At 44.1% G+C, this 12,346-nt stretch overlaps 2 protein-coding genes across 2 annotated transcripts in view; one reads left to right on the forward strand and one right to left on the reverse strand.

Annotated features, from left to right (window-relative positions):
- Positions 1-5,324: 5,324 nt before the first annotated feature.
- Positions 5,325-7,427, forward strand: PDZD9 (PDZ domain containing 9; the record flags this gene model as incomplete). The annotated part of the gene is made up of 3 exons (XM_019542103.1): positions 5,325-5,539; positions 6,160-6,280; positions 6,450-7,427. Coding segments are annotated over 3 exons (741 nt in total), but the record flags the coding sequence as incomplete, so codon positions are not given.
- Positions 7,428-7,450: 23 nt separating this feature from the next.
- Positions 7,451-12,346, reverse strand: part of LOC109314770 (cytochrome b-c1 complex subunit 2, mitochondrial) — a 23,930-nt gene continuing 19,034 nt past the window's right edge. Inside the window, exons 12-13 of the mRNA XM_019542104.1 lie at positions 9,689-9,862; positions 7,451-7,698 (exon numbers count right to left, since the gene is read on the reverse strand). Coding sequence (XP_019397649.1) covers positions 7,615-7,698; positions 9,689-9,862 — 258 coding nt within the window. The 3' untranslated portion in view covers positions 7,451-7,614. The remainder of the gene's footprint in view (positions 7,699-9,688; positions 9,863-12,346) is intronic.

The following is a 12,346-nucleotide window of genomic DNA, read 5'->3' on the forward strand; positions in this document are numbered from 1 at the left end:
GCAGCAGGCAGTGGGCCCTCAGGGCATTCATGATCCGCAGTAGGCAGAGCTCTCCAGTAGCATGCAGCTCCGGCTGAGTGCCAGGAGCTGCACATGGTGGAACAGAGCCAGCCCAGCCCAGGGGCGGGCACTTCTTGCTGGCATGGAGTGAGCCCGGCTGCCCTGATGCCATACAGCTTCCAGAAGGACAGCTGGGAGCTGCTATATTCAGCTTCTACCACTGTAGCCAGGAGTGCATGCTGCTGAGCCAGGCCTGGATTGCTCTGTGTTGCCATGTGCAGCGCCATGTGGAGTGCTGGAAGCCCCATGTGAAAGCATGAAGCTGGCCTGGCCTGATGGTGCACAGCTCCTGCCTGCAGTGCTGGGAGCCACACATGCTGGCACAGAGCCACCCTGGTCTGAGCTGAAGGCACATGCCAGCAGTCCTGGCCAGGCCGGCTCCATGCCACCACATTGCAGTTCCTGGGATGGAGCTGGACCGCACACCACCAGGGGGCTCTGCCTGCCACAGGCCATGAGTACCCCAAGGGCCTGCTGCTGCTGGTCACTGGTGGGGGGGGGGGGCTGTGCACCATGGGGAGTGAGGGATGTGTGATGGCTCCCCCACAGACGTCTGCACAAACCCCGCACACACCCACACTCGCCTTCCCAAACCCCCTCAGAAGCCCCACACCCACTCAGACATGCAGCCAAACCCCTTAACAACCCCCCCCACACACTCCACATACAATATACAAGAGTAGGACTTTATTTTGAGCTATTATGCAATCACTATATAAATTATGCAAACACACATAAATCAGAACAGACTTTTTTTTAAAATAAATATAAAAAACATAAAAAAATATTTTTTGAAATAAAATTAAAATATGTTACGGTAGATATTTGATTTTTAGTATATGATCTCTTTTGTTTTTTTTCCTGGTTTCAAGATGGCAACCCCCCCTCCCTCCAGGAGTACTTCTAGGAGCAAGGAAAGGGACTTCCAGTGGCAAAGGTCAGGGATTAGGGGCTTTTGGTGTGAAAATGACAATCAGGTTATAGGGCACCTGTTAAGGGGCAGGGCTCCCTTGTGGCCCTCAACAGCTCACCAAAAGTCATTAAGCAGCCCTCCAGTTGAAATAATTGCCCACCCTTGATCTCTATCAAACTGAAGTATATGCACACCACTTCTTTTGTGCCAGCTTATAGCACCTTCCTAGTTAATGATTGCCTTGCATAGGTTTATATTAAACGCACAGCACTCTGGGCAGGTATGCAATGACGCAATATTTCACTACTGAGTTCTCTTCCATGGAATTTTCTTGCAGTACATTGTAGGACCCTCCAGAAATTCCCATAATTCCCACAATTCTTCCGTATTTTGCTAGTACTGCTTCTGACTTGCTCTCAGGCAGCATTGAGAACATGCAGAGAAGTGTCACCATCATGGCAGCTGTTGATAGAACCAGGGTGATGCATGCACATTAGCAGTTGTACTGAATAGATTCACCTGGGCAACCTTGAATGACATAGCAAGGTGGCTACAGGGGGAGGGGGAGGAGGAGCAGCAGAAAGAAACTAAGCAGTTAAAATGGGACATTTATGTGGAGCAACATCACTCAGGAGGAGAGCAGTGCTTCTGGACTCAGACAACTATCAATTGTGATGACCAGCACAGAATGCAGATGGTTACTCTTCTATGTATTTGTGTAGAGCAATAGTACCCAACTTATCTGGCCCCCCACTGGTCTGCAGGCCCAGTCTGGAACATGGAGCCCATCTGTAGGCCAGTTCCAGAGTGCAGAGGCTTATCATCTGGCCCCCTGGCCTGGAAATAGGCGGTAGCATCCTTAATTACTGCATCTCCCACAGATGCAACAGCAGCTGCTTCTCCTCCCAGTTTAATTTCTAGCCCCACAGGCAGGTCTGTGGGCCGGATGACATGGCTCCATGTTCTGGATCCAGCCCTTGGGACTCCCTATGGGTCTGGAAATTTGGCAGAGTGGTAAGTGGTGGCAGCATTAATTGCTCACGCTGGAGCTGCATGGGCAGATCAGTATGGCAAACGTAAGCATGAAGCAGCATATTGTTCTAGAACAGTGATTCTCAACCAGTATGCTGCAATTACAGAATGACAGAACTGGGACCTATTCTATTCTATTGTCTGTTGTTATAACAAACATCCTTGCTGTGCTGGGATTTGTAAAAAATAGTTATTTACTTTTTAGCTGTAACAGCTTATGTCACAAAGAGAAGGGATTTAAGGGGAGGAAGTGAAAGTAAGCAAGCAGCAGCTTGGAGAAAGTGGTTGGAAGTTCATGGTCATAAGCGGATTTTAACAATATTTTAAACCAAGTCTCCAGGACATTACCATTAACAAAAAGGGAGGACGGGAAGAAAAGCAAAACATGTAGAAAGAAACTCTACCCCACCTGCCAGCAAATAAGCAGGTGCATAAGGAGATTTAGACAGCACAGTCTAGGCAACTGAACTGTAATTCAGCACAAATATTTCCTGGCACACTTCCTCTCTGCAGTATTTTGAGCAGGTTGCTGATAGAGCTCTTGTCCACACCAGTTTGTCTGCCTGCATTGGGTTCTTATGTAATTTCCAAAAAAATTGCTGAGCCATCCCATTCTTATCGGGTAAGACAAGTTTTTCTAGTTAGTCCCTATGATAGGACTACATCTACATTGTTTCAAATACCTTTTGGAAAACGGTCTATCACATTTATAGATGTAGCACTAGCATCACTTGCAAAAACACAGACCAGCTCTTTTCAACACGGACAGGTAGGAGCATTACCAGAAATCCTGGTCTTATTCATTGTCTTTAGGACCTCCTGCTGGAGCTCTTTGTGCTAATGACCTTGGCAGTGCTGAGCAGGGGAGATCCAAGAGTGGTGCAAGAGTAGGCTCACCCCCCCTTCTGAACACATGGTGCACACAATGAGCTCTCCACCAACAAGAGCTCTGGACTCAGTTGCTAGTCATAGCCCCTGCCCTAGTAATCTCTCTTCTGCAGCCCATTCAAAAATCCAAAGTCTGTTTATGGTGTTGAGGATCTTGTCAGGGTCTATGCTAGGGCAATCCTTCTTCCAACAGAGAGTTGTGACCAGTCCCCCAAAGCCATGCCTACTCAAACATAAGACAAACAGCTGAATACTGGCTGTTCAAAACACCACTGGCAGCTATTGAAAAAAAAGCACACGTAGCTCAGTCCTATCATCTGTGGGAAGTCTAGTTGAGATGATCTCAAGGGCTAAGTACAGACAGTCAAAAAGCCAGAGGCTGAATCAATTTAATCTTTGCAGATTAGTTTAAAATGTACACATTGAACCAATAAGCAAGTGAACAGATATTCACTTTTAATTCTAGAAATGCAGCCACATGCCTGAAGTGGCTCAGGCTAGACTGGGGGCTTCTAGAAACCCCCTCCCCCACAATTGCCTGGAGCAGACAGGGGAGGTGAAAATCTGCAGGGGATCTGGGGACAAAAGTTCAATAATGTGATTTAACATAAATAAGTTAAGTCTATACTACCTACATCCATACAGGTTTATCTTAAACCAGTTTCAATCATTTTGGAAGCCATTTATGTGCACTGAACTTCTGTTGTGTTACAGATTGTAATCAGTTTCCAATCACAGTTTATTAGAGGTGCACTGATATAGAAAAGGAAAATTAACACTATCAGCTATTGGCATTTTCTGTCCAGTGTAGCCAATTCCACCAATAAATATAATATGCCTTCTGGCTGAGGCCCCCAGATGCTGTGTGTACATGCACAGCCACACACATGCATGGGGCCAGGAATGCAGCCAGGCTGTGTGGAGAGCAGTGCCTTGCAGGTCAGTCTATGGAGGGGAAGGGGTGTGGGGGGTGGGCAGATCAAAGCCGCCACAGTGAGGGTGGGGCAGGGCAGTGAATGGGACCTGGGGCCAGGAGTGGAATGGAGCCACAGGTGGCTCGTGTGGAGAACAGGCTGGGGGGGCAGACTCCCTGCCACTGTGAGCCCTCCCCACAAGGGAGGTATGGTGGCACAGGTGACCCCCGTTTGTGCGCGGGGCAGATGCAAGCTGCTCATTGTGGGCTCAGGGCTCTCTGCTCCACTGCCTTTGCCCCAGGGGCTCTGTGTCAGCTGTGGGTTCCCTGCCTGGCCAGCAGTTGGAGGCACAACTTGCTATTCCTACTGCTGCCAGGCAGACGGGATGCACAGCCGATGTGGAGCCCACAGGGTAAAGGCAGCAGAGTGGAGAGCTCCCAGCCCTCAGCAAGCCTGCATCTGCCCTCCTGCTTGGCTCCACTCATTAAGCGCATCCCCACTCTTAAAATGGTGGCAGTAGCACTTGAACTAAAAGCTCATTTGAAGAGCTTTAGTCCAAGTACAGCTGCCACCATTTTTCAGCGCCATGACACCGATTCCCTGGACGAGCTGCCCATGGCTGTCCCACTTCCGGCCCCCCAGTCCCATTCACTGCCCTAGCTGGGCAGCATCCTCAGCCCCAGCTCCTGCCCCACTCCCTCCCTCACCATGGGGACCTCAATCTGCCCCCTCCATGCCTTTTCTCCTTCACAGACTTACCTGAAGGGTGCTGCTCTCCATGCTGCCCAGCTGCATTCCTGTAAATTGGTCATCAGATCAGCATTGGCCAATATGGCTGGTTAATAAAATCGGCTATAGGTACCAGCCAAAAGTGTCTTTATCAGTGCACCCCTACAGTTTGTGCGCAACTCCTTCCTCTAGCGAGGGAGCACACAACTTAGAAGATGGGTTGCACTAGGCATGAGACAGTAGAGCATAGGTAGCACAAGGAAAACTGCTAACAGCTGAATAGTAGGCAGATAATCATACAGACCTCAGAATGAACAAACTTCAAAAATGGAAATAAAAAAAACTGCACTACACACTGCAGCTTAGACACAAACCATATACAAACAAACTAAGGTTACCGATATAACATCCTTCTGTAGACAAGGACAAAAATGTAAAAAACAAGAAAGGATCATTCTGAGTCAGTAACAAATTTTATTGCAAAAAGGTGGTTGGAGGAAAAGGGGTTTTTGTTTCTTTTTGTTTTGTTTTAAATAAATGATGCATGTCAGCTCCCTTTCTTTCAGTGTTACAGTTCCTTTTAATATTTATTATTTCTTTCCATGTAGTTAGTAAAGCAATGTTTAGGAGAGGTAGGGGAACCAGCATGTAAAACAGAGCCAATACACAGCACTTTTTCAAACAAACATTTAAGCCTACCCACTCTTGCCAAAACTGCAATTGTTTGCAACAAAATACACTTCAGTTTGAAGATCAATAATCCTGGATTTTTATATTGATACTATTATTTGCTTCCCCTGGCAGGTGACATTCTGATTAAAATTGGACATGCTAATGTATTAGGATGGACACTGCGAGAGCTTAGGCAACTTTTGTACAATATTCCTGTAGGAACGAGTCTACAAATCAAGGTTTACAGAGATTTTGTTGAAGTACCTGAACACTGGCAGAGTGCAGTTGAATTAATTCCAGAAGTAAAGCTTCCTTCAAAGACAAAGACAGAGTAAGAAATACAGCTACCATGAAATGCCACTCAAGCATAATACACCTAATATTATGGAGAGAGAGAGAGAGAGAGCGCGCACGCGCGTGCAAGGTAGTACTTGCCCAGGGGAAGAAAGAGAAAGAAAAACAAATCAAGGGTATCATTCCTGTATGTGTTGTCTGGAAAGTTCAAAAGGATCAAGAGAAACCGCCCATTTCCAACTTGTCTTTCTCTGTCCCTGAAAGGTCACCAGGTGAGATCCTCAACTGGAGTCACTGACTTCATTGGAGCTCTGTCCAACTGAGGATCTAGATGACTATATGTAACAAGTTCCTGTGTCATGAGCATTTGTTGAATTGCTAACAATTCAAAGTGGTAGAGAAGCTGGTAATTTACAATGCTTAATGATCACAGCATCTTATAAAACACAAGTACCATTGCAGGAGAGAGGGAAATTCAGAGATGGAGAGGAGGAATATGGATCCTACAGAGGAGAAAGTGATTGAAAATAGGAGCTCCCAAAGCAGACTGGAAAACCCCTGGGCTTTCTCTTTCAAAAGACTAAGTGTATTATACATCTGTGCTGGAAACTACTGGTATTTCTATAAGTCAAATTATTTTGTGTTCTAAATTAATAGAATAACATTGCTTTATTTTATTAAGTGTTTCTTTGCATTGTTTACAATCCACATATTACAGCACTATAAATTCCATATCAAGTCCTACCTGATTGAAATCACTGATTGGGCAGTTCTTTGCGTATTCATTTATTTGGGATAAGGACATCTATATAAAGACTAATATATAGTCTTAGTCTTTTATATAAAGAACTGTACTTTAAGTTATTTTAATCCAATGTGTTCAGTTAATCTGAATACAACAGCAACTTCCCAACTTTTTAGTTTTCTTATGGAATGAGTTATGGTAGAATAACATTCACTATGTTGTACATTTTAGCACATCAAGTAAAAGCAGTGAAGAAAAAGAAGTCTGGAGCAGTAGCGATGATGAGGTTGATATAGACCTGGAACGTTTTAGATACAAATCTTCACAATCATATGGTTATGAGTTTCTAGAACAACTACCATCAATATCCAGAGTTTGGCATGAATTTAAAAGAAACCACCACACATTTACAGTAGGAACAGATATTGGATGTGACATTATACTTCATAATGATGTTGAGGCATTGTGCGATTCTGGTTTTGCTACTACTGGCATTAAATCTCCTTCATACTGGACTATGCCAAAGAACGATGACAACTTATCATCCTCCTCTTCCTCTCTATCAGATGCATTTTGGCTCGAGGAATTTGCCATTGTTTTAAACTAGCTAACAGGCACAAATTTTACCTAACCAGAAACTGGATTCTTGATGAAGTAGATTAACATCGGAAGGTTCAGTATTTTGAAGTTACTGAAAGTTTCTAGTGGTGCACGCCTAGACTGCCTAAGGAATTTTGATTAAGATGCTGCTGATATCCAAAAGCTTCCTCTTTTTGGTCTTGGCAAATTTCTCCATCTCCCACTAAGATCTATGAAGAGCACATTAAAACATGCAACAAAGTCCATAAAGAAAAAGGTACCACGTCAAGTCCTCAAAGTACTTACAAAATACTGTCTTCACTTTTTCAAGGTAAGTCTGAGAATTAAGTAGATGCTGTGCAGATGTGAAGTTTAATGTTCAAGGGCTCATGGTGGTAAGGATACTGGGCTAAAATTTTACCCTTGAGACAATTATTAATTTAAAATCAAGAACATAGCTTACTATTATCTCCAAAAGTTTTTTTGCATGTTACATCAGCTAAACGCCAATTAATATTACTTCTCATTATAGTACGAAGTGTTAATACACTTGGTTGATTACACTGAATGTGCAGAACATACCCTGTTCTTTAGGAGAAAACCCCCCCACAGAGTATACAAAAGTGTATGAATTCAGCATTTAATTCAATATGTGCAAGCCCACAAGTAATCAGATTAATGTTTTGAGACATTTGAATTCATATACAACAGGTTTGGTAGTTGATATAGAATATAACCGACTGATAGTGGAGGTCCATTTGGAATCTGCCTTCCAATTCTGTTTCATTTTACAACTCATCAACAAAAGGGGTACTTCCCAAATCTCCAGTAGCAGCCATTGATTTCTTCCCATCAACAAACTTCTTTGCAGCCTAAAAATAAATCAGAAAGATGGAAAATATGAAAAACAGTTCCCCACACTTCAGTTATATTAAGCTCAATAGACATACTTGACTTATTTCAGAGTCCTAGTTCCAAGTGTAATTACTGCTGATTACATCATGACATCAGGACAAAATTTATATTAGGTGGTCATAACTGTCCCAGTGTGGCAGATCAACAGAATGCTTCTAAAGCAAGTCAGAGTCCATTTTTCCAACTTCCCAATATGGATATACATGCAATTGATAAAAAAAAAAAAAGATATTTGCTATTCCTGTCAGAAAAAACAGGAAGGTCAATGGATATGACACAGGTATTCGCGTCAAGGTAAGTGGGTTATAGTCTCAGCCACCAGCATCGTGTTAAACCACTGCTCTATGCTTCACATCTCTTAACCTTATTTTTGCCCTGGCCTGGGGCTGGCAACATCTTCTGGCAGTGGGGCCAGAATGACCCAACTCAGGTTAGATGCAGACTGGCACAATGTCTTGGCCACTGCTACCACTTCTCCCCACTGTTCAGTTTGCTAGAGTTTATGCCAGTCAACTGCGGTGCAGTATGGACACGACTCCTCCTTTGTGAGAGGCCCACACAGGCAACTGTGGTGCCGCTCAGAAAGAGTCCCTCTACTGCCAAAACTACAGCTTCATGGGCCTGATCAAAGGCTCTCTGGGCAGGTTGCCATAGGTTGCCAACCCCCAGTTTAAGCTAAAAGCTCAAGTCTCTTGCTGCACATTTATTCAGTGTGAGGGACAATGCTGCCCCCTAGCTTTCCTGATCCAAGATGAAGTCTCTCAACATTACTGTAACATATAAGAATAGTTGCTTCTGGGAACATTCTGTGTGTACAGGCGACTCTCACCATTTGTGGGGGATACGATCTCGTATCCCCCACGAATGGCGAAATCCGCGAATAAGGCACTGCATTCATGAACATGGTACCCCCGGTGGCTGGGGGCATGGCTCTGGTGGCGGGATTCTGCCGGGAGCAAGCGCAGAGCCCCCAAGGAACTCCGGTAAGTGTTTAAAGTGTATTTCAAATGTGGGTTCAGCATTCGTGAATCTTTGAAACAGTGAATGCCGAACCCGTGAATAACAAGGGTTTCCTGTATTTCAAGAGGAATTGTACTCTATTAAAGAAACCAAAATATGATAACTAACCAGCAGTATTTGTATCTTAATCTCTCAGTGAAACAGCAAAACCTGTTCATTTTTTGTAAAATAATTCGAATTCTGCAAATCCTTACTTGAGCAGTTTAGAGGCTACCATAATTAGGTAAGTAAGTGTGCCACAACAGCCAAGTGATTAAAGCAAGACAGAGTATGCTCACTGGTTTTGCAGTACAGTCGTAGAATCATAGGAAAATTGGTCTGGAAAGGACTTCACAAGGTCATCTAGTCTAGCCCCCTGCTCAAAGCACGCTCATTCCTGATTAAATGATCCCTGACAAGTGACAAGCTACTGTCAGTAAATTAAGGTGATACGATTTAAAATATCTAGTCCAGCAGAGATTTGTAGATCCGGTAGAACCATGTTCTGTATGTGCATTTTTCAATTGTACCAGTATTACATTCAGCCAGTAGGGATGGAATACCATGTCATTCCCATCCTGAGAGGTGTAATATATAACAGAGTCTTAATTTAGGTATGTAGCAATGGCAGTCTGTTTTGCACTGTAAAGCTTATACAGCAGAGTTGCATCTTACGCTGGGGTTAGGTTCTAGAGTCAGCATGTAAGGCAAAAATCGCAGATAGTCAAAATTACCCTTGAAAATCAGCTGGCCTGCACCAAACTCCCGCCTGGCCAGCATGCACAGCTTCCCAGAAGGGCTGCTGGCCCCTGCTGGGCAGGCTGAATCCAAACAACTAGCACTCCAGGGCATATGTGTATGATGAATTCGCGCAAGTTAAATGCGCGTATGATGTAACTCCACTGTATGCCATTTTGTAGTCATTTTTATAGGGACACATTTACTTACAGTCACAATATCAGCAGTGGCTACAGAGTCAATCTTTTGAGTTACAGCAGCTGGTGATGTGTGTGTACCAAATACCACTGCCTCCAAGCCTATTTCATTCAGCAACCCATCTGTGGTCTCAAGTGACATCAAGTATGTGGCTTTTGCCTGGTTTCTGCCAAAAAATATTGAAAATAATCAAATCAATTGGTCTTCTGGTGTTACCCAGTATGTAACCACTCAAGAAGCCCTCACTTAGTCTGTGTATTTTTGTGCAATGTACGCCTCAGACTTGTTTTTCCTGAACAGTTGCCTCTGATGCCCTAAAGTTCTGAAGCCAAGTTCCTTACCAAAGGGTTTAGAAGTCTTACTATGCTGAAATTCAAGGTAATTCTTTTGCACATGTGGAAGCCTCAGCAAGAGGCACTAAAACTGGACAAAAGTCTAGGAAGAGGTAGGAGAGGCTCTTTCACTCCTTCAAAATCAAAAGCCTTATCTACCAGTTAGAAAGCTCTGAAACCCTTTTTAAAAGCATCAACACCCCATTAAAAAACAGAAGACAGGAAAGAGCCCACATGCAGTACCCAAAGTAGAAGTCACAGCATACTACCCTTTTTTCAGTAGTCGGGCATCAGAGGTTAGTTTCTCATCAAGCCTTTGCCCCTTGTACCTCACTGCTGCACTCTGTGCATTACCACAGAAATTGTGTATTAGCCTCTAGCTAGCAGTTGTCAGCTTAAGATAGAGCACTTTGCTAGCTATTTCCAAACAAGTAGCCACATGTAACTATTTGATCTGTTCTATGCAGGAATATTCAAGTTCAGCTCTTTAATACTTTGTTATACAGCTTGCTAAATGCTGTACTTGTTACCTCATTGTCCTTTATTTGCTTAGAGCAGGTACTTATAGCTATCGATATGAGAATCTAGTTTAGTCTATGCTATTATCTTCTAGTTTTATTTTTTAATTGTAAAATAGAAACAACTGAAATTGGTGACCTGTGGTACACAGGTCACATTAGCTAAATGTTAGACTACACTGGAAACTGAAATCTGCATCACATAGTAATTGTGGCTCTTTCATTACAGCAAGGGACTTTGGAAGGAAAAGAACACACTCCTACATGAAAAACAAGAAGAGAAATGAAACGTATACTTCCCTAGTATTAGGAAACAGTCTTGAGCACTGCAAGCAAAACAATTAGAAGATTTAAGACCTGCCTACTGCTTAGGACAAAGATATAATAATATATCATGTTTTGAATGTTATCATGTAACAGGAATTAAACAAAATTGACACTACAATAAATGTTTAATGTATCCAAGAATGGAAATAGTAGTTTTATTGTTTTGAGATGGACTGGGACTACTTGAAAAAGAGGCACCTAAAGTACAATTTCAGAGATTAAGTGCACTTTAAATATTATTCCAACTTCAAGTCCCTGTATATTAATTCTTAATTAATGTTATGTGGGGCCTGGGTAACGTGGGGCCTCTGCAAGACATGCTAGAAAATCTGGTCATCGCACCAGATGACAAAACTAACCTATTTAACAATTTCTTTGCCTCCATTTTCCTGAGCAGGGACCAGGTCACATCCCCCACTGGGACCTTTGCAGGCTCCAGAGGAGGCACACCCAGGCCTAGGGTCAGTGAGGATCTAGTTAGGGAACTTCTGCAGGGTCTGGGTGTATTTAAAATCAGCTGGTCCGATGATCTCCACCCCAGAGCGCTGAGGGTGGAGCTGAGGTCATTGTGGCTGGCATGGCTTTACGAGCACTTGTGGTGCTCTGGCGTGGTGCCAGAGGACTGGAAAAGGGCCAATGTGGTTCCCATTTTCAAAAAAAGGGAGGAAGAAGGATCCAGGAAACTATAGGCCAGTCAGTCTTACCTCGATCCTGGGTAAGCTTTGAGAGAATTATCCTGGCACATGTCCATGAGGTGCCAGCGGGGAAGATTATGCTTAGGGGCAACCAACATGGGTTCATTAGAGGCAGGTCCTGTCAGACCAACCTGGTGGCCTTCTATGACCAGGTCACAAAATCCTTAGATGCAGGGGTAGCAATGGATGTAGTCTTTTTAGACTTTAGGAAGGCCTTTGACACTGTCTTTCACCCCATTCTCATTAAAAAAACTAGGGGACTGTGGCATCCACACCTACAGTCAAATGGGACACTAACTGGCTGGAGGGCTGCACCCAGAGAGTGGTGGTGGACGGGTCCTATTCGACCTGGAGGGATGTGAGCAGTGGGGTTCCTCAGGGCTTGGTCCTTGGGCCCGCACTGTTCAACATCGTCATCAGCAATTTGGATGAGGTGGTAAAAAAGTGCCCTGTTCTAATTTGCAGGCAACACCAAGATGTGGAGGAATACGCTGCAATCAGACCTAGACAGGTTATGGGGTGGGCGGATGGAAACAGGATAGGTTTCAACACTGACAAGTGCAAGGTTCTGCACCTGGGGAGGAAGAACCAGCAGCACACTTACAGGCTGGTGAATTCCCTTCTCATCAGTGCAGAGGCAGAAAAAGGATCTTGGAGTCATTATTGATGCCAAAATGAACACGGGCCAGCAGTGTGGGGACACGGTCAGGAAGGCCAACCGCACCTTGTCACGCATCCACAGATGCATCTCGAGCAGGTCCAAGGAGGTGATCCTCCCCCTCTATGCGGCACTGGTCA

This window comes from Crocodylus porosus, unplaced genomic scaffold (genome assembly GCF_001723895.1).
Source record: "Crocodylus porosus isolate Cpor-Errol unplaced genomic scaffold, CroPor_comp1, whole genome shotgun sequence".
NCBI lineage: Eukaryota > Metazoa > Chordata > Crocodylia > Crocodylidae > Crocodylus > Crocodylus porosus.